This window comes from Melospiza georgiana, chromosome 6, assembly GCF_028018845.1.
Source record: "Melospiza georgiana isolate bMelGeo1 chromosome 6, bMelGeo1.pri, whole genome shotgun sequence".
NCBI lineage: Eukaryota > Metazoa > Chordata > Aves > Passeriformes > Passerellidae > Melospiza > Melospiza georgiana.
The window spans coordinates 890517-912494 of NC_080435.1; the positions used below are offsets into that span (position 1 = coordinate 890517).

The following is a 21978-nucleotide window of genomic DNA, read 5'->3' on the forward strand; positions in this document are numbered from 1 at the left end:
TTGCCAGCATAATATGATCTTGCAGTTTAACCAGATGCTGAGGTCCTAAAATATATTGCACTGGTGTTATCTGTAAGGGTTTTTCTATCAGTTCTTTAAATGTTCTTTCTTAATGCAATGCTGCAGTTTAGCTTGGTTCCTAAGTTTGGTTATCACTTAAACTCATTTCAATATAGATTTGGGTTATTTCTGGGTTTGTGTAACTAGCTGTTTTTGTTATTGCTGTTACTGTCTAAAGGGTGAGGGTGTTTATTGCTAGTTCTGGAAGGAAAAGGCAGGTTTCATAATAATAATTGCTTGTTTGGAGTAAAATAGTAAATTGTAATTGGGCAAGAAACATTGCAGTTTCTTCCAGTGGTTTATTCATAAAGCCCAGCTATCCCTGTACACAAATCTCATGTATTTGGTTTTTTATCATTATCCACGAGAGTTGTGCATGCCCTGTGCTGTCCTCACTCCCAGTTTGCCATAACCATCTTTGATTTCCTTTCTGCTCCAGGGCTCAGTGAGTACTGTGGGAGGCGTTAACAACGTCAGTGTTGGTCACCTTTGTCATTTGCCCATTGCTAGTCAGGAATTCAGCATTAATTAATATAACGTGGTTCTTTGTGTATAGTCTGAGAAAAATCCATGGTGCTTCACCTTTTCCAGTGTGATTCTATGATCACAGTTTACACAGTGGCTGTTTCAGATGCCTAGGAACACATCTAAGCTCTGTGTGGTACTTGCTGGTAGAACTGCAGTCGAGCTTTTTTCAAGACTGTTCTCCAAATACATGAAATTGATTTGAGAGAAGACCAGCACAGACATTCTGGCAAATGAGAGATCCCTAGTTTAATTTTTTGATTTTAAACATCTGTGGGATTATAATTTCCCAACACGCCGATAAGTGGCAGAGACTTCTAGACTAAATCTCTGCTTTGGATGAGATATCCTCCTCCTGTTGCTTTTGCTCTATTTATCTAGACAAATTTACCAGGCCTCCCTGACATGGAATACACGTGCCAGTGCTCAAGGAAGTTACTTATTTTACAGGAATGTAAGATCCAGGATTCACCTTATCTGTTTCCACTCCTGTTTTGGGGCAGAAACTGAGCAAGAGCTAAATCTCTGCCTTGTCCGTGTTCTTCAGCTCGGGAATTGCTGGAGGCTTGTTGAGGTTATGGTGCATGTTATGGTCACTGTCACCCACAGGATGTGATAGAAAGGGTGTACTCAGTAACCTTGCAGCCTCCTCATATTTATAGGGGGAGCAAGGAAAAGAGAGAAGGACTTTGGAAGATGGAACCAGAGAGGAATTTTCTTTCTTATTTTTGCTTTTAAGAGAACATTGTACAGAATAGATTGAAGGAGAACACAGCTGTTAGGGACTTGCAAGGTAAATTAAAGCTGCAAGTAAGGAGGTGTAAATAGTTACGTTTTGCCAATGGATTATGCTTGTACAAGCTATTTAAACATCAAAAAATAGAAATTATTTCTGGGACCTGAATGGAACAAAACGCATAAATGCGTTTAATCAAAGCCTTCTTAAGTTGTCCAAGATCCACGTGTCCCCAGCCTGCCATGTTTCTGAATAATGAAAGAGTCAGATTGTAGTATGCTGTGGCATGAATAGCAGAGACAATACATCAAATGGTTTTTAAATTAATCTAGAAACTTTTTGTTGACATGTAAATGATCAGGTGCAATGAAAAAGGGAGTGACAACTACAAAAAACAAAAATTAGTTCTAAAAGCCCACAGCTAATAATATATGAATAACAAAGAAGTGCTTTTCAGTTTCTTGAGTCTGAACTATACAGATATTTTATAAGCAACTGTAAAATATGGATGATGACGATGTTAAAAGTAACTGTAAGTTATCTGGAATGGAGATAACTGTGTGAGACATGCAATAAAATCTCACTTGCAGCATTGTCAGTAATACTATTTGTCTGTAGAAAGTTCCTTCTAGGTTTGAAGACAGATAGATCAAATGTGGTGTTGTTTTATTCCTGTGACTCCATTCTGCAGCTAAACTGATTTTTCTTTTTCCCTTTCACATTCCCAGCACAGAGCATACACTAAGAAAACTCCCCTGGAGTCAGATTACTATTTTAAACAGAATTCCATTCACTCATTTAGGCCACACAGGGCAATATATGTATGTTTATGTGAGCATGCTAATGTATGAAGGAAAAAGAAAACCAGCAAATTTTATTTTTGAATTTAACTGTCTGCAGAAATACAGATATAACAAGACTGCCACTAGTTGTGTGCTGGATCATACTCATACTTAATATCTCTCTGAAATGTGGTGGAGCAAAGTAAGGTGTTAGAGCTTCCAGAGGGGGAAGCATTGTGTGAACAAGTTTATTACCCTTTCTGGATGCTGCTTGTCTCTGAGACTCCTCTCTCATTCTTGTCATTTCAGTGTTGTAGGATCAAGTTGCTTTTTTAAAACAAGTTATTTAAAAGTTCTGGTGGTTGTCCATAAGCCCTGTGATTTAAATTGTAAAGAAAAAAATTTGATCTAGACTCTGGAATGATCAGACCATTCCCACATATTCTCCACATTTTATTCTTTTCAAGTTTGAATCATTCTGCTCTCACCTTCAATTCTTACTGATTTTTTTGGAATGAAGATATTTTCTGGATGTCTTTTTGCCTAATCATGGAAAATACTGTCATTGCACTCTTCAGCCTGTGGTCTGCAATTCATTCCAGCCTGTTCATCAAGTGTTCCTTTCTTGCTGGTCCCATTTCCTGGGATCAGTATCTCAGTCAAGCTTCCTCTTTTTAAAATAAACACTTAATTTTTTTAACCTTGGCATAAACTGGCACATGGAGACAGACATGTGAAGCATGTCTAACCAGGCTTCACAAGCACGTTCAATGCTTGAGTGTCTAAAAATGGAACAGAAAAAATGCACTTAAGTTACTGGGGAAAAAAATTGTAATATTGTAGTGGAATGTGAGCAGCATATAAATAATAAAAGCCTGAGGGGTTTGTGGGGAAATGCCATATTTTTAAAATTAATTTCTTGTTGGATAAATCCGTAGGGGAGGTGGACAATGTTAATTTCTATAAAAATTAACCTTATGGTTTCTACTAGTTGTGGGTCAACTTATTATCAAGGAAGAATCTTCTTCATATTTGGTTTAGATGGTCTCTCTTTTACATTTGGGCGGGAGCAAATAGAGCTCAACTGCAATGACAGGAGGAGTGTCAGCAAAAATTGCTTTATCTTCCTGCATGGGTTTCTACAAACTGCTATGGTAATTTACCAGCGAAATCTTCCATTTCCAGGCAGATCATTGCAGTCCTTATCAGATCACCTAAATCCTTTAATTTGCAGTGCCTTCCAAGGTAGGCAAAGGGTCACTCTCCAGCACCCAAAATTTTTACTTTCAGTTGAGGTAGGTGAGGATTGTCTGACGGGCAATTGCCAGCAATATGCAAATGCTCTGTATCTCTCTTAGGTATCTACGTGCTGGAAAAAAATGCAAATACATACTTTGCCCTACAATGGTATTTCCTACAGGACAAAGTAAGATCAACATATATTATTGTCTTGGCATTTACTATAAATATCTCTTTTTTTATACAGTGTTTTAGAGTCCTCAGTCTACTGACTAAATCCCAACATGGACATTAAATATATTTTTCTTTGTATAAATGGTGAGAATTTTACTGGTTTTGTGATAATGATTTTTGTCTGCTTCTGCATATTTTTTCTCTCAGGAAATTTCAAATCTTGCTCATGTTGTTTAATGAGCTGGCTGGTCAAGCATCTGATGCCCCGGTGGGAACTTTCAAAGTCACTGAGCACATTTTTACTTAAATCTAGCTGACATTTCTGTCTGTTTGATTTAATGTATGATTTCCATATTTAGATCACCAATCAGATGGAGCAGAGTACAATCCATGCCTCTGCACTAGAAACACGCATGCATCCTGCGTGGAAGTGGGCTCTTTTGCTGCTGGTCCACATGGCAAGAATGGTTTTAGGTTCTCCTGGCATTTGGGAAGACTTTATAAGTCAGTTTTAATTATAATTAAAATTTTGAATCTCTAATGGAAATCCTAAGTGCAGAATTAGTCTTCAGTACATTATTTTCAGACCATTTCTGTTGCTATGATCTGGTGGAAAGAGCCTATTACAAAATATAAAGTATTTATTTACTAGATAAATGCTAAAATCTTTTTAAAAAGTCTGATGTTATAAATATCTTATTGTTTATACTTAATTTCATTTTATTCAAAAGTATTAAAATATTTGCTATTTGCATGCTTCAAATTCTTGCCATGAAGCATGTAAGTATTGATGATAGGACTTTTGAGCAATTATGAATTAATTTGTTTATTAAAAATCAAAACTTAAAGTCAGATTAATTCTGCTAGGAGGGAAAAGTGGCTCCTGGTCCTGTGATTGCCAAATGACCTACATATGACCTCATCCCTAATTTGTGGCATATGTTGAGGACAAAAATTCTTGTTCTATTCTTTTCCAGTATTAGAATGTTGAGGTGATAATATTTTCCTGCCAGAAGTGTCTGAAAAAGTAGCCTCTTCTGACTTAGTCTTGCTTTTCCTGTAGTAAAATTTTAAAAAAGAAAAAACAAAGCAACAAACCAGCTTGGAAGGGTGGAAGAGAAAAATAATATGGCTTTCCTCCTAAAAAATGATATTTTCATGTTGTTTATTGCTTTTCTTGGGGAAAAAAAAAAAAGCTTGAAAGCGGCAGAAAATGTGGTATACTTGTTACCCTTAAAAAAATTATATGGTAGGGAATAAAAACTTTTGAGTTAATCCCTTCCCCCCTCTTTTTTTATTTTGTGTGGGTAAGGAATCTTTGGGATGTGGTGAGAGTGATGTTTTAATCTCAGAGCTGTTGTTCATGAGAGACACGAACTGACAGAGGGCACGCCTGCAATAATTTGATTTCTGTGATGTTTTCCTGTGCAGCACGTTGAAGTTAGCCAAAGACTGGGGGAGGAGGGAAGTAAGTTTTCAAGGATCTAATTACCGAATCTATTCAAACAGTAATAATAACAACAATAACAATAATAATAACACCCCAAAAGGAAGCAATAAGCCTGGGCTGGCTCTGCATGGCGTGGTTTGGTACCTTTGAGTACGCGAAGCTGTCGTGGGGATGCTCTCTGGGAGCTGCTGTGTGTTTTGCACGGTTCTGCAGCCCAGCTTGCAGTAGCTGCCAGTGCTCTGTTGTGTAGGAAGGAGCCCAGAATAGCAGCCTTCTTACTACCTCCCTCAGGGCGCTCGAACAATCTCTCAAAGGTCAGTAGAAACTAGTTATCAATTAGAGGAGCTCTCTCTCTGCTTTTAATGTATCTTGCAGGTAGCGGAGAGAAAAGCTTTCAAATGCTTTTAAATCCTGCTGCCTTCTGTCCCTGGGGTGCTTTGTGAGGATCCAAGGCCAGTTGGTTTGTTGGTGTCGTAGGGGCCAACATCAAGGTGGTCCAGATGAGCAGGCTGAGGATGCTGACTTGGTCAGTTTGCTCTGGCAGGAGAATTATTGTGGGAAGTATTGATCCAGTAGCCTGTGATGAAATGAGCATGCCTGTAGAGTTAGAAATAGCCAGCCTGGCTCCCAGGCATTTGATCCACTCCCAAGAACGGTCTCTCTTGAATAATCTGCTTAGTTTATAAATCACTCAAAAGACAGAATATCCTGTCTTTTGACAGGCAGGTAACAAACATGTTTGTGAGATGGTTCTGGAAAAAAAAAATGCCAAGTGGAGAATTTTGAGTTTTGCTTTCATTAATAGATGAAGGAGAGTTTCTTTGGGAGGCTTAGTGACAACTTGATATTGTTTAGACAGTGATCTATCTGAAGAAAGATTAATGTTAATTAAAGTGGTGTTGGAGAAATTCAGCAGATGACAGCAGCCAAGCTGGCTACAAGCTATTTTTAGAAAATTTACTTCATTGCATTTGGTATGACTCATTTATTAAGTTAACAGATGAATCAATAGCTCAGCTTCCTATGCCAGTCCCTTAACGTGGAACTGTAGATAAAGATTGTGCTCATACCTTTGGTCGGAATTCAAATTATAAAAGCTGACCCACATGGATTCAGTCCAAGTGCACAGGTGTCGTGCACAAAAGGGAATAATACTCCAGTATTCCTGTGCAATAACAGTATAACTGTGCAATAAACTCCAGTCCCAGCATGGATATATAGAGGGGCACAGGGGAAAATCACCCAGAAGTCCAACTTGCACTATCTGGGAAGAAACACAAGTAGCAAACGGGTCAGCTTGTTAAAATACTGTAACTGAGTAAATTTATTAATGTAACAATGTAAATTTATTTCTCTTTTAGTTTTGTCGTGAGTTTACTTTTTATTTGAGCCGTAGGTTATGCTTTCTTTTCTCCATTTGAGCACAGCTCTTCCTGGTTTTCAACTTCCCTTAACTTGGATGTAGTTTTCTCTCTTCTGGCATGTTGAGCTTTAATTTGTGAAATAGTAAAGCATCCATCTGTTGCAATACAACTGTGTTGGCCTTGGTTCAGTTTATTTCCTCTATTTTGCTAATTTCTTAGGTTGCTATAGAAACCTTGTTGTTCTCCTGAATCCTTTTTGTGAACTTTCACAAGCCCAGTCTGAAAAGATGATAAACCACTACATTTCTATTAGTTTTAAAACCTCTGATAAAATAATTATATTTATTATTTCCTGATTATTTTTATGGAATTTCTATCTTATCTTTTCTGATCCTTGGCTCAAACATCTTCACCAGTTTAGCCCAGTGTAAGATATGGTTTTTCATTATTATTGTGTCAGGTCTTATTTCTACATCTAGGAATAATTTCATTTCTCTTTTGCAAAGAGATTGGAGAACTGGGCTCTCTCTATTACATTCAAGGTATGATACAGAGTTGATAAGATTAATGTCTGTCAAAATTTGAATACAAATTCTGGTATGTTTGAAGTTATCTCTCACATATACAAGTGAAACATTAAAGGTAACTAGTATTGAGAATAATTTCACTGTAAAATAGAATGTCTTGTTATAGTGTGAAAATACTGCAGTTTGGGAGAGAAAGACTTTGCACATTAGGTTTCTCTGGGTGAAGTTTAGGACTATCTTTTCAGTGTACTGGAAGTAACTGGCTGGTATTTAGCTTTACTCTTGGTTGGGTGTGTATTATCAGAGAGAAAATGCCATTTCTGTTGGAGGATGCTGGATGTTGGGTCGTTCAAATGGAGAGCAGTGTAATAAAATCTGTTAAAGTAAAATATGTGAAAGATGAAGAGTGACTCTGCACAAAATTTGCATCCCTATCTGAATTCAGAGAGGGATCAGAATGTGATCTGAATTCTGGCCATTCTGACATGTTCTTTGCTGCATTATATTTTAGCATTCAAAGTCCATTGTAGTTAATGTATACTCACTCAGGCTAGCTGATCCTTTGCTCTTCTGATCACGGTTGCTTCCTGAAAATGTGATTAAGAATTAATTCTTAATTGTGGTTAAGAATGGTACTGTAAAGTATTCTAAAAAAGAAACCTGCAGAGGAAGGTTTTTCACAACAAAGTGAACAAATATGGCATGTGCAAGCCCTCTGTCATGGTCTCTGTACCATCCTATAGCTGCAATCTCCTGTTTATCATTGTCTCGTCTCCTTTCAGATGTCAGTAATCAAATCAAGGAATTGCAAAATGACAAGCAAGCTTCCAGACAGGCCACAATTGATGCTTACACTTAAATGTAATTCAGAGAAACACTTGAAATAGAAATTTTTCCCCAAGCTGGACATATCCATTATTGCATTGATTTTTGATTTACCTTGATTTTGCTGGTTTTTCTTAGCAATCATCACAATGTTTTTGATTTTTCTGTTACTTGTGTGTGCGATGTTGTCCAGTCCCTTACACTTCAGACTTAACTGACTGCTGGAGGTTTTTAATAATGATGTGGCTCTTTTTTAATAATGATGTTAGCTGCATCCCCCCCAGTGTGTGAGATGCCTTTAAACTTCTGTGAAACTCGCAGAAAAACTTTATATAAAAAGTGAAATGTCTTTTTTTATGTCTTTCACCAGTTAAATCTGGTACTGGAATCTGCTGTGGTGAATCTCTTTCAGAAGTTATAAGATTGACTGAAATCTAATGTTCTGAAATGAAGAAAGTATAGACTTCCATAAAAACTTCATTTCACATCTGAGACATTGATAAAATTGTATATTAATGTTCTCTGTTTCTCTTTCAGCTTCAAATTTGTTATTGTTTATGTTTGTAGACTGGATTTTTCAGATAAAGATGTCAGTGTAGGATTGTAAATGGACTAAGAGATATGTGAGCTGGAGCTATCAGTGAGAGATCGTTTATTTAAACAGTAACAGAATTTTTAATGTGTCTTTCTCTGTCAAAAATGTGGAATTGTGTTAGCTGACATTTTACTTTTTAAGAGAAGTACAATTTGAGCTGTAGCTTGGCAGATTCAGAGTTTGTTAAACTCTTAACACAAAACTTTGCGGAACTATTTGTGCGGCGATGCTAATTTATGGTGTGAGATAGATGAGTTTACTGAGTCATGTTTGTTTTTTTTCTCTTATATTCCAAGAAAGTTCTAAATAGTTGTGCCAAGGGTGGCAAATGAAGGAATGTGCCAGGGGGAATTGCATGTTTCTGGAGTGCTGGCAGTACAGGTTCTGTACTCGCCTTCTGCTCGAAGGTAGAAAGTCAGTGATGTTTGGGGCGCTGGAAAGCGCAGCCAGGAATGGATCTCAGAGAAGCACATAAAAGTCTCTTTCTGAGGGACCTCGTTCCAGCAGCTGTGGGGAAGTCAGTGATGTTTGGGGCGCTCGAAAGCGCAGGAATGGATCTCAGAGAAGCACATAAAAGTCTCTTTCTGATGGACCTCGTTCCAGCAGCTGTGGGAAAGTCAGTGATTTTGGGGTGCTCGAAAGCGCAGGAATGGATCTCAGAGAAGCACATAAAAGTCTCTTTCTGATGGACCTCGTTCCAGCAGCTGTGGGAAAGTCAGTGATTTTGGGGTGCTCGAAAGCGCAGGAATGGATCTCAGAGAAGCACATAAAAGTCTCTTTCTGCTGGACTCGTTCCAGCAGCTGTGGGACTGGTCAGGTGCAATGTCACCGTGCCACCTGAGCCGCTGCTTGTCACGGTTTGATGGAGCAATCCTTCGTTGTGATGCTAAAGCCAATTTATTGTAGCTATCGCTATAAACACTAGTTGAACCAAAGTCATGAAAAATAAAAGTTCGTGTTTGTACTTGCGCTGGCAAAAAATGTTTCGGTTTCCTCCAACTTTAACCTCATTTAATGGATGGCAGCAATGGAAGTTGCAGAGGAAATGGAGGGAGCAATTGCTTACTCTTTGTCCATGATGAATTTGGACGTAGCCCTGCCTCTACCTTGGAAGTCACAGCTGATATTACCTGGAGCTGTGATGGACTTCAGACTTTTCCTGTACACAACTTCATCCTCTGTGTAAAACCTTCAAACAGCTCATTTACAGCAGAAGTGTGGAAAGGCAGGACTTGCATGGAAAATCTTAATGTATTTTCTGTTTTCTGTGTTAGTGTCCTCTTCTCTTTTTTACTTGCCTAGACAATATTTATAATATTTTCAAGATATAAGAAAATAGATCTGTGTGGAAATGCTGACAATTAGAAAAATTCCAATAAGAGGGAGGTAATTCAAATGCACATTTGATAGGTGTCTACTGGTTTACAAAAAATAGTTTGTTATGTAACTTCTATTTTTGTAGGATCCAGAAAATGAATAGTATTGCTGTGTAGAGCCAGCAGGAGGTCATTAGTGCACTTATATTTTTAGGTCTGAATTGTCACCATCGGTGAGACTGCTTCATGAAATAAAAGAAGCCATGTCTGCATGTCTCTGGGCAAAATGTAATATTAACTACCATTTATAGTACATGCTATTCATGCATCTTCAGTATATGAACTGTTCTTTACCAGGATTTTTGCAGGATTTCAAAAAGTAATTTCAGTGAGTTCCATATAGGACAAAACACTCTGTTTTTTCCTGTTTTTTCTGTGTCAATGCCAGATATTACTCATCACCCACTTTTTTATTACCAGTCATTAACTGCAGAGATTTTTTCAAACATGGAGGCTATAGAGTTTGTGTGATTTGTGATGTCTATACATGCACATTTAATTTAAAAAATTCAATTTCCAGAATTGTATTTTGATGCATTTCAGACTGTGTAGCAGCATAGTGAAATAGCACAAAGTGCATCAGTCTTCAAACACTTAAACTCATCCATGTGCCTTGGACAATCAACAAGAAATCATAGAATATGATGATTGCCATTAATTTATAAAATACCAGCCTGATGATGATAATTTTGCTTGGCTGACTTAATTGTTAAGGTGACAGATACCTTGTTTGTACTATTTATGTTAATCATATGCAGATTTTTTTGTTGGATAAAGAAAGGGGGGTTTTTGCTTTTGATTTGGGACTTAATGAGTTTTACCTCTAAATTGGTAGAAGGAATGTTACGTTTTGGAACGAGTCATAAGACTATTAACATACTATATTTTCTGTTACTGATTTTGAGAACTTTTTTTCCTGATTTCAGGTTGGGTGGGACTATATCTGCATACAAGATAGTGCCAGACGAAATAGAAGAAATCAAGGTACAGTATTACTGCTTTTCAACACTGATTTTCTTTCCTTGGAAAATTACAGAAATGTTACATTAAAAAGCCATGTTATTCCTTGCTTTGAAGTGTGCTGTAGGGGAGAAAGTGTCATAAGGAAAATTAAATGCATCTAAAATAGAATTTTAGTTATTTTTACAAATACAGTTTACCTTCAGTTTAAGCTGACTTCAGCAGGATTTGTTTGATGCCAGAAACCTGTGTAATTCAACCTATTTCTGTTTTGCTACCTGAAGACAGATGGAGGACTATGATGAACACTGAGTTATAGTTTAGTAAAAAAAATATATGTAGTGTCCTTCTGCTTTTGAGATCTAAAGCACATCCATATTTTTCAACATTGTCTGTCTTATGAAGGGGAAAGTATGAAGTCAAAAAATAGTTATAAGCTGAAAAATTGTTATAAACTCTGTTTTTTGAGTACCGAGAGCAATAAATACTGAAGTTTACTTTCAAAGTAATGTGCATTGTAACAGAACTCACTTTAGCAAGTCCACTCCTGAACCGTGCTTCAGCAATTTGTGTCAGTTTTGTTTTTCAGTGGAATGAAAGATGGGCACTGGGGGGAATTTGGCTTGGACCTGATAGCACAGTTTGTGTAGCTGATGCCTCATTTGGTTGTTAGTAGGTCAGTCTCATATATTGCTTGCTCGTTGTGATTGCTTAACCCACTGTGCTGTTTCACATACTCGTTTTCAGCTGTGCAAAGAGAACCAAGAATAGTTGTAAAATCTTGTGAAGGGAAGTGACTGTGTAATATCTGATGTAGACATGACTTTGCAGTGTGCAAATGGTGAGAATTTATTCCTTTTCAATTAGTATCGAACTCACTGCACAGTGACTGTCTGTGTCTGCATCAAAGTTATCACACCATCATGATCAAAATTTATTTTTGTCACCTAAGATTCATGGACTTCTCTATCCTGAATTTTGTCAACGGGAGCATGATTTATTACTGGATAGATCCACGATTCAAACTTTGGTCTTGGAATAAAAGAAAGAGGCTTTCAAAATTAAATAGGGGTGTTTTCATGATGCTCAGAGAACTGCTGCAAAACTATTTTAAAAATTATAAAAACCGGAAACCACAGTCTTTTTACTTTAATATAAGAAAAGCAATACCACTGATATTTTGTTGAAGTTGAAGAAAGCTGATATTTCTGACTTCATCATACTAAACTGAGTTCAGTGAACAAAGAAAAATGGAATGTTGGGAGATAAGAAATAATTTTACTTTTAGGAACTTACTGCAAGGTTAGTAGTCACAGGACTCTTTACCTGCTTAGGAGAACTGCTCTGAATTTTCAGCTGCTTCTTATTTAGCCGGTGTTTAAGTGCTTGAGATCCTAAGAAGCATCAAAGGATGGGTTACTCTTTAGTCTCAGTTGTGCCAGGATGTAAGTGTGGAAAAGGATTTCGTTGTTCAAAGTCAGAGCTGTTTAAAGTGCTGGGGGACAATCCTTCCCTTTAACTGTTTCTGGTAGCTGTCCTGCCTTGTTCGGGTAGCGGGGTTGTGAGGCTGTGTCGGAAGTCAGGCCACTTCCCACACCTTAAATGGTTGAATTTTCTTAACTGCAATACGTGTTATTTATATTAAACAATGCACTACTGGAAGATACCAAGACAGACAAATATATATTGGATATCAAGAAGTATTATTTCATCCATATGTGTTTTGAATAGCAGCTGGTAAACAGCGAGATGGAGTGTCCTTGCAGTAAATGTAGGGGGCAGTTTTAACATCTGAAAGGCTCTCCTAGCTGATTTGAGTAGAAAAAGGAGAGAGGAGAAAATAGAAGGCAAATCAGCTTACTGGAATTTTGCTTCTAGAGAGAACAGTATCTTCTTCCATGCACCTTAATTCAGTTATTTTGCCTTGCAACTATCTCTCCTCTATTTAAACGTGAAATATTAAGGAAGTTAATTTGATTAAATATGCAAAAACATTAGCTTCACTTTTAAAATCTCATTTAACTTGATGGATTGTTGAATTATATTTGAGTTGTATTTTCATGTTTTCTGATAGTCCATAAAAAGTAAACTGCTTTCCTAAATGGGAAAGGAGAAACTTCATCAGACAGAGAGCAATAGTATTTTGACAAATAAATAATTCTCTTAGCATTTGCATGTGTTCTAGGAAAGATGATAGATTAACCTCTTGCAGCTCAGAATAACTTCTGAGGAAAACCAGTGTATTGATTTTGTCAATTCATGTAATTCATCCTAGGTAGAACCCTATTGCAGGCATGTGAGTGAGGAGTGCTTATGGCAGAAGTGATAACATGTACCCCAACTAATCTCATGCACCACACCAAGGTTGGGAAGGATTGTGTGGAACCAATCACTGCTGCAGTTCCACGACATCTGTATCAGGCTGAAACAAAGTGTCTTGAAGCCTACCTTCCCTAGATTTTTGTCACAGGTACTTGGGTTCCCAAAATGAGAATGCTCAACAGGTAGCTTTACCTAGATACCATCTCAGGTTTCCCCCCCTGGGAACTCTTCTGGAAGGTAGGTATGTCCTCTATCACATGGTCATCTTCTTCAATAAAAGAAGCTTTCAGAGAATGCATAAATGGATATGCTACCATCTGCATTCCTGTCATTCCTCCACACCAGTTAAAGCAATGTCACTTCATTTTCAGTACCTGCTGGTTTTTAAATGCTTCCAGAACTGATGAAGATAGTGAATATAGAAACTGCAGCACATTCCTGAGAAAGTGTCATTGTTTCAACTTCCTCTAGACTTCTATTCTCATCAGGATATTCATCCTGCAAGCAGGAAGCATTTCAACCTACCAAAAAAGCATTGTCAGATTTCAGCCTTGTTCCTCACCCACTGTAATAGAATGTGCCTAAAGGAGAGATCTTCCAAGCCAAATGATTTTGTGTACGTGGGGCCTGGCAAGCCTATCAGGCAACACTGGTTTTGATGAACAACATGGAGACTGTCTCAAGAACAAAGAGAAATTTATGACTATTACAGATTAGGGAAAGTTTATGTGATGTGCCTATAGATTTATGTCAACGGTATAATCTTGTGGTTTATAGTGAGATGTGATCTTTTTGATTTCCACATTCTGCCATTACAAAGGAAATATATGATGTGGTGAAGGGTGGCTATTATAGGGGAAGACTCAGTCAATGAGAAAACCACTCCTTAATAGATTCCTAAAAAGAAAATACTTGCTTTGCTAGGATTTGCAAGTCAAGAGCAGAAAGGAATTTAATTGTTTTGTGTTGACTTTTTATGTGCTTTCATATATTCTTTACATGTAGACATATTCATGCATCTCATCTCAAGACCCGAAATGGATTTTGTAGCAGGTACTTAATTCATGAAAGTAATATGCACAAGAAAGACATTGCCATAACATTTCATTCCTATAATATTTGTGGCATCAGACAGATATTCCAGTGTAGAGAATAAAGTTAAGTGGTCCCCTCCTGTGGTAGTTAGTTTTAAGAAATCTTGTTGGAAGTATTTTGTTAGTTATAAATTGCAAATTTAGATGTAAAGCAGTTCTGGAGCAAGATGGAAGAGGGGTTTTAATTCCATTAACCGCCCTTTCACACAGAGACACGCTTTATGCTCCCCAAGGAACACTCATAATCCTTCTATAGATACTATTTTAATGAAAACATATCTGCATAAAGTATTAAAGGTTGCATTTAGAACTACAGACATTTTCCCCTGAATAATGGTAGGATAGCTCTCTTTTTTTCTTTAGGAGTATGTGTTAACTCAGTAGCTTAATATATGAAAATTTTTATGCACGTTCTTCTCAGATTGTCTTCAGTCTTTGACAAAGTAGACTCCACTGATAATGATCTAAGAGTAAAATATGATAAAAACTATGAGGAAGGGCAAAGTAGCCAGAAAGGAAATGGTGAGTGCTGTTTCTTCTTCAGAGGTCAGTTGCTCTATGTGACTTAGGAATTCAAAAGATTTAACTTTTGCACACAGTCATTTTTAGGAACATCTTAGAAACAAAGGAAGTTGATTTCAGTGTCAGCGAGATGTATTTCAGAGCAAAGCTGTACTCCCTGCCGTCAAAAATCAGCAGCTTTGATAGGATTACAATTAAAATCACTATACTCCAAGACTTTCTCAGAAATCACTTGGTTTGCCCACTTTGTGGTGTCATATACCTACATAATGCTGTATCCCAGAATCTGGGTGTTTTGCTGATAAGAGTGGCTGATGAAACTCATACAAACTTTGTCTGCAGCCAAGAAATACTGGCCTTGATCATTATCAAAGCATTTTCACAATTATCAACATGTGGCAAAAATAAGTAGTAATTTGTCAGTAAGTGCCAGTTTGTAGTCCCATATTAAAAAAAAAATCACTAAAGAAAGGTAGTTGTAACTACTGTGGTGGATAGTTCACAAGAGCAGGGTTGTGCCTCAAAATATTTATGAAAATATGTCTCCATACTGGAGAGTGGGGCAGTATTTAGAGATCTTTTGCATCTTCTGCAGAATCAGCCTTGCTTTACATCAACAAGGAAGTGTGCTGTCATCCCAGTTCTATATAGGAGGTTAAGTCCTGGGTCTGGTTTGCTTCATCACTGTATGGATATTCACTTGCCAAGTGTATCAGCACTGGCCAAGTGCTTCACAAAAAGTTTATCCAAAGTTTATGATGGGAGGAATCAGAATTTGATGATAATACTGAGATTATTGTTCCTTTATCTGTTTGGATCCAGCACAAACAAAAAGGTTTGCCCACTCCAAATAAATTTTTTGAAGCGGTTCAAGCTGTTTGAAGTGTGTACTCCCACTAATCCTAAAGCACCAAGAAAATTTGCTATTTACCTTGCAGGAATGACAATTGTGGTTCTCAGTTTTTCTGCTCATGTTTTCCTTCTTCTGCATCTCAAATTATAATTGCTAACTCACAGCACAAGAACTCTTACTAAGCACGACATAAAAGGGCATTATCCCTTGAATGTCTAGTGAGTATTAAGTAGCATCTCTATAGACTCTAAAGCTTACAGATACAAGTTTAAAAAGATTTAAAGGGTGTATGTGGTGGTCATATCCATTCCATTAGATTGCTAGTTATGTGTGTTGACAAAAACTGAGGACTTGTCTTCTACCTCTCTTAACATGCACTCAGAGTCTGACCATCCAGTAGACAGCTTAATTATACTCCTGCATCTAGGTAAAGTTTCTAAAAACTTTTGCAGATGTCCTAGCCAATAACAAAAAGTTGACACTGAGATGTCAACTTAGTGTATGAAATCCCTGATAAACTTGCAGATTAGGTTTTCCTACTTGCTTCTTGGATTTTCATGAAGTAGACTTTCCTATGGACATGAATCTAACTAGGACAATTGACTAGTGGGATGTGTTAAATTAAAACAACTTTGTCTCATTATATTTCCCTGTAATCAAAGTTCACCTGATGAACATACAAATTTCTTCCTGAGTTAATTTCTAAATCCTGAATTAGTAGAGTCAATCACTGACTAGTGTTCTTTTTTAAGTACATGTCATTGTTTAGATGACCAAAACCTGAGTTTTTACTTTGCTGTATTAATCCTTAATAATTAATCTGTTGTTACAGATGTTGTTTCCCTGCTAGAGAGAACTAAAGTTTTGTGTGGGATTGTGTGAGAAAATTGTCCAAAACTTTTATATAAAACAAAAGCTTACTTTCCTTTAATTTTTCATCCACATGTATGCATTTGTGCTACAACCTGGAGATTTGCACCCCCTGCAGCATTAATAATGGCCATGCATTTGTGCTTAACTCTTGTAGTTCTAGTCCACAGTTGATTATTTCTATTATATTGAATCATATTATATTGCTCCTAGACTGTGATTTCCTTATCTGTTGTATTATGTCATTTTTTCTTGTCATGAGCCCTTTGTTGATCTATGTTTTATTTCTTCTAAAACCGATTTTCCCCCTTTTTCTGGAAAGTGCAGTCTGGCTTCTGACTCTGCTTGGTGCCAAGCGTGGCTGTGCAAGCCTGACTAGTCCAGGCACAGTCTCACACCAGTGAAATATGAGTGTTTCATAAGAATGCCTGTTCTGTTGTGGGTTTTTTTTTCCCACCTATGAAGCCATTAGTAGTTGTGAATATCAGTTTTGACTTTTGGATTTTTTCTGCTCTGATAGGTTTGATACTGCTTTTGCTTGGAGGATGTGACTGTTCTCCATGCTATAACTTTTGCTATCTCAAGTTTCTGTATAGGAACTCCCTAGGGAGTACTCACTGAAAGGGCTTTTCATCTGTTTCTCTCATCTTCTGTGGATGATGGATACTCACTGCAATCACAGACTCTCAACCAAAAAAACACCTTTACAAAAAGAATGTAAGATGAGAGGTGGCTGAAGTGTCTATCGAACTGTGATCCAGGACTGCTGAATGTGTCAAAAACATTCCTCTGCTTTCCTGGCAAGGGCATCAAATGCCCAGACACTCTGGATGAAAGAGTATACTCACTAACTTTCCACATGAAAATAGGAATTTTCACTTTTTGTTTTCCTGCTGTCTTCCATCTTATATTGCATAGGCTTTGTGGCTTCAGAGGCTTCATGTCTCTAGAAATGACAGATGAGACCACCTCACAAAGTTACCTTGCTCTTCCAGGCTGTTTTGAATATAGAAAATGCTGAAGCATTGTTATAAATTCCTGTCCCCTGATGTGAGTAGAATTTAAGCAAATGCATTTTGTATAGTATTCTGTGATTTAGTCTTTTGAACATACAAAAGTTTAGCCTGTGATTTGCAGATCATGGAATATTGCCACATGGGGAAGGGAAGGACAGGAAGACTGTGCATCCATGGAAGTTCAAATGCAATTCTAACAAGACAAAAAAACTTTAGAAATATTATTTGCTTTCTAAAACAAACAAAATAGTTCTGTATTTTTCCTGCAAAGAGAGAACAAAAACATCTGTAAGTTAATTTACAAGACAAACCTACTGTTCATCCTTTAAGCATTTCTGGTTGCCCAGCATTTAAGCTGTTGCCCTTAAGAGGGGACATTAATGTGTATCAGATTTTTCATTTCCACAGACCTGTTTGTCTATTCAGCCTTTCTTAATTAAATAGGTCAGAAACAGGAATTGTTTTCCAGCATAAAAAAGTCTCTGCCTCTCTCTGTGGCTGTGATAACCAATTTTGTCTAAATTCCTCCTGGCTTTCTTTCATTTTCCATTTTTGCTAAATACATATCTTTGTACCGGCCATCACCTGAAACCTAGTTGTCTCCTAGGGCATCTTCTGACCAGCTCCTGTACTTTCCAGCTGACTCCTTGTACTGGGCAATGTTTGCAGTGCCTTCTGTTCTCATTGGAAAAGTAATTCCTTAAATGGGATGTCACTTAGCATGAATGAGAGGAGAAAACATGCTCAGCTTCATTAAGCAGCAAATAGCTTTTGGCAAGTGTTTAAGTAAATCAAGTTTATATAAAAGCCCTAATAATTTTCCACGTGACCTGTTACATTAAGTTTTGGTTGGTTTTATTTACCCTGTAAGAATGCGTTCTGGTGATTCTTATTTGAGGTCTATGAAGGAAACTTAATGTTATCCTATCAAAACTGATGTCATAAGTAATTAAGGGCTTGACTGCGTTTGAGAGAGATCAATATTAGGTTCATTTCTTGTGGTAAATTTATTTCTGAAATTTATTCTTTTTATGATTGCCACAAGAGGTGAATGCTAGACCTACATAAGAGAGAAGACCATCAGGATTGTTTTGGTTTGGTTTTTTTTTAAAAAAACCCCAAACCTTCAGATTCTTTATGCTGGTTCTTTGTATATAGGGAAAAAGAGATGAGGAGTGTTGTTTTGGGTTTTTTGGTTTGGTGTTTTTTTTTTTTTAAATAGCCCTCAGTTGTACAGCTATTTACAGGTTGTATCTTAGTGAATTAAGAAAATTATTATTTGTAGAGAAATTAAATATTACTGCAAATAAGGACATTAAAATACTGAGTGGTTGGGTGGCAAGCCATCTGATAAAATTCAGCAGAGATTAGTGTTAAACGATGTGTATAGGAGATGTGAAAAAATCCCCAGTTCCAATTTGCATATGAAATAGGAGCCTCTAATTAGACTAGTATGATCCAGGAGTGTGGTTGCTGTTGCTCAGTGTTCAGGGGCAGCTGAAGGGGCATGGACTGAGGAGAAGGGAACCACGGCCAGGACGCTGAGCTGCTTCTCTGGTGCGTGAGCCTTTGGTGCCACACCGTGCACCGTGGCATGTGAAGGGCTGTTCCCTCAATCACACAAACGGCACACTGGCACTGAAAAATACTTGGAGTCAGATTGTAAAAATAATCTCATTTATTGAAGCACTTTCATGTGAGGAACAGATAAAGAGACTGGGACGGAAATGTTCACAAGTGGCACGTTTGGTCGCATTTCAGCAACATTCTTCCTTATTTATACTGTACGTTTAAAATTAACTCTCGTTCTTAATTTATGTAAATTTTAAGACTGCCTGAAAGCAGGTGCCAAAGTTTTGATTATGTATTTTCTATTGGTTGATAATACACTGATTGTAAGGGGGAAAAAAGAAACAACATGCACAGCCCAGCAGAAACCAGTTTAATACACTGTATTTTCCTGAAAAAGATTTGCAACTGGCAGACTGCAAATAATTCTGCCAGGATAGTGTAGTTTATTTTGCTTTCATCATATGTTTTCAGATGATTGTTAAGGTTGTGTTTTAAGAAGTGATTGGAAAGCACAATAGGAAGACACCAAGAGCTGCACCAGCCTCCCTGTGATGTGCAAGTTTGTAAACTGTATGAACAGACTGATGCTTAGTACTTCAGTGTGTGATTGCACCTCATTCAACTTCTCTCATAATTAATATTTCTATTAGTGACCGTGTCATGTATAAGGTCCACTGTCTAAAACAGAATATGAAACATGAAATGTTTTTACCAGTAAGCCAAGCAAAAACTTCCTTTAAGGAGATATCATAAGGGAATGGTATAAAAGTATTGACATGTTGAACTGTGGCTACAGGCATTTTATTTGCCAAAATACTTTCTGATATCAGTTGCACAAGATTGGTCTAGGTGAGATTTTGTGCTGATTAGCTGTGTCTGAGCACTGATGTAAAAAGAAAAATTAGAAATGGATTCTATGTTTTATTGAGTATGTTGGGTAAGGGGATCTTCTCATCTCTGATAGTGCACAGAGCTGGAATGTTGGCTTAGCTGATGTCCTAAAGGCTTCAAGAAATGGATGTCTTCCAGCAAAATAAAATCATAGGCAAATGTGTAGGGACAAATTTAAAAATGCCTGCCACCCTGTCCTTGGTGCCAAGAGCTGAACATCTCTCTTGAGTCGTGTCTGTGTTCCCAAGTCACGCAAACCAATGAAACACATCTATCTATCAAGTAAAGCATGTGATGCTGGAGATCCAGCATACATCATATGTTCTTTGATATATTTTATTTCAAACTATTTCTGGTATTATTCTGTGTGCCTGTTAACAGCTGGAGTGGATTGTACATGCTGCTGAAGTCTGTCCTCCAAATAAGTTTCATCTGAAAGGATTCCAGTTCATGTGACCAAAGGCTACTCTGCAATCTGAGCCAAAGTCTGTTAATCAGAGGTATTAAAAGGGCTGGTTTGTACTAACAGGCTGTGGTAGATGTGTCCCAAGCCTTCAGCCAGCGCTGGTGTTCCCATAACACTGCATGTCAGGTTGCAAATGTGAGATTCATCATACAGTACCCTTGTTGCTAGTGAAACCCTATTGTCTGAGCTAAGTACTTAGAGAGTGCCAGCCCTTCTGGCAGACTATTCAAAGAAAAAAACAAATTATTTTCTAGAACAGTAGTCTCCAAATGGTTTGATCACCCACCTCATCAGTAAAGAATTTTTTGAACATTTAGCCCGCAAAAATGTATATTCTAATATTTTCTCCCTGAACTACAGTGAATCATAGAATCCTTTGTTTGGAAAAGACCTCAAAGATCCTCCAGCTCAAACATCAACCCCAGCACTGCCAAGTCCTCTACTAAACCCTGTCCCCAAGTGCCCCATGTAGATGAGAGAGCAGTAAGATTCCACCTGAGACTCCTCTTGTCCAGGCTGAACAACCCCAGGTCCCTCAGACATTGGTCTGTATTGCAACAATTTTAAGGAGGGAAGTCCAACAGATATGTTACCAGACTGAAAGAAGTTCTCCCCCTGAAGATTGCTTCTGTATCATGATAAAAAAGCTTTCCCAAGAACTTCCTCGGTTTTTTGTTGGGGTTTTTTCCAAGATAAAATGTTTATTGTGTCCATTAATATTCATAACCACTATATTTCATCTGCTGTTTAGTTTTCGTGGTCAATAGTTTGTGGAACTGTTTATTATCATGGCTTTTACCTAAGGGAACTAATAAGCAATGCCACCATATAAGAAAAGGACAGACTCAAGAGCAGAGTTCATCTTGGGTGGAGGCATCAGATCCTTAAGGAAGTGGGATTGATATGGACAAATTATCTCACAGAGCTGTAGTTCTAACAAAAAACAATTAGCTTTGCCATGATGTGTGTAGAAAACACTAAGTATTTGACTGGACAACAGTAGTATTTTATATTTGGGTGCAAGATTATGTGCTTTACCAAAGAATGTTTTGATATTGCAAGACAAATTATGTAATTTGTTGTGTCTGAGGTCACAATTATCTTTGAGCACACTACTGAAGTGTGTCTTAGCATGCACCTATTTAGGCAAAGGAAACAATTCTTTTCAAATTAAAGACTCACATAAGATTGATGTTTTCCTTTTCATTTCCCCGATGGTTTTGATATGCTTATTTTCTGGATTCTGCCATGATAAAATAGGAAACATTTTTGATATTATTTACTGTAATACTGGTTCTGTACTTTTCAATTATAGTAGGATTTTGGAAATTCTGTGACTCAATTGTCCTAAAGAAAAGGTATAAGGGGAGGGAATGCCATCGATTTCTCAAAGTTCAGTTAAAGGTGGAGCGGCTGAAGAGTTTCCCTTTTTAAAATGTGTTCTTATTAAAAAGACACAAAAATTTCTAGAATTGTTCTGGCAAAAATGATTGCGTTCAATTGCAGCTGCCTCATCATTAGGACAAGATTAGGTGGGATCCTAAGACTGCAAAGGTAACACATATACTTCTTTCATCATTTCTGCATAGAATGACCTTTTTTTTTCTGTAATTATTTATGGCCTGCTTTGTTTTTGTTATGTCCTATCAAATAGCCTTGATTTTAAAATACAAGTATGGTAACATTTTCTCTGAGTAGCTTCTGTAGCCATGATGCCATAAACCTCTCTTTTAACAAATAGGCTGATCCCCTATGGAAA

General features: G+C 37.3%; 1 protein-coding gene across 15 annotated transcripts in view; it reads left to right on the top strand.

Annotated features, from left to right (window-relative positions):
• The window catches only part of GPHN (gephyrin), a 261241-nt gene that overhangs the window by 94532 nt on the left and 144731 nt on the right, over nt 1-21978 (top strand). For all 15 annotated transcript variants that reach the window (XM_058027375.1, XM_058027378.1, XM_058027377.1 and 12 more), the window contains exon 3: nt 10580-10637. In XM_058027375.1, the coding sequence (XP_057883358.1) occupies nt 10580-10637 (58 nt within the window). The remainder of the gene's footprint in view (nt 1-10579; nt 10638-21978) is intronic.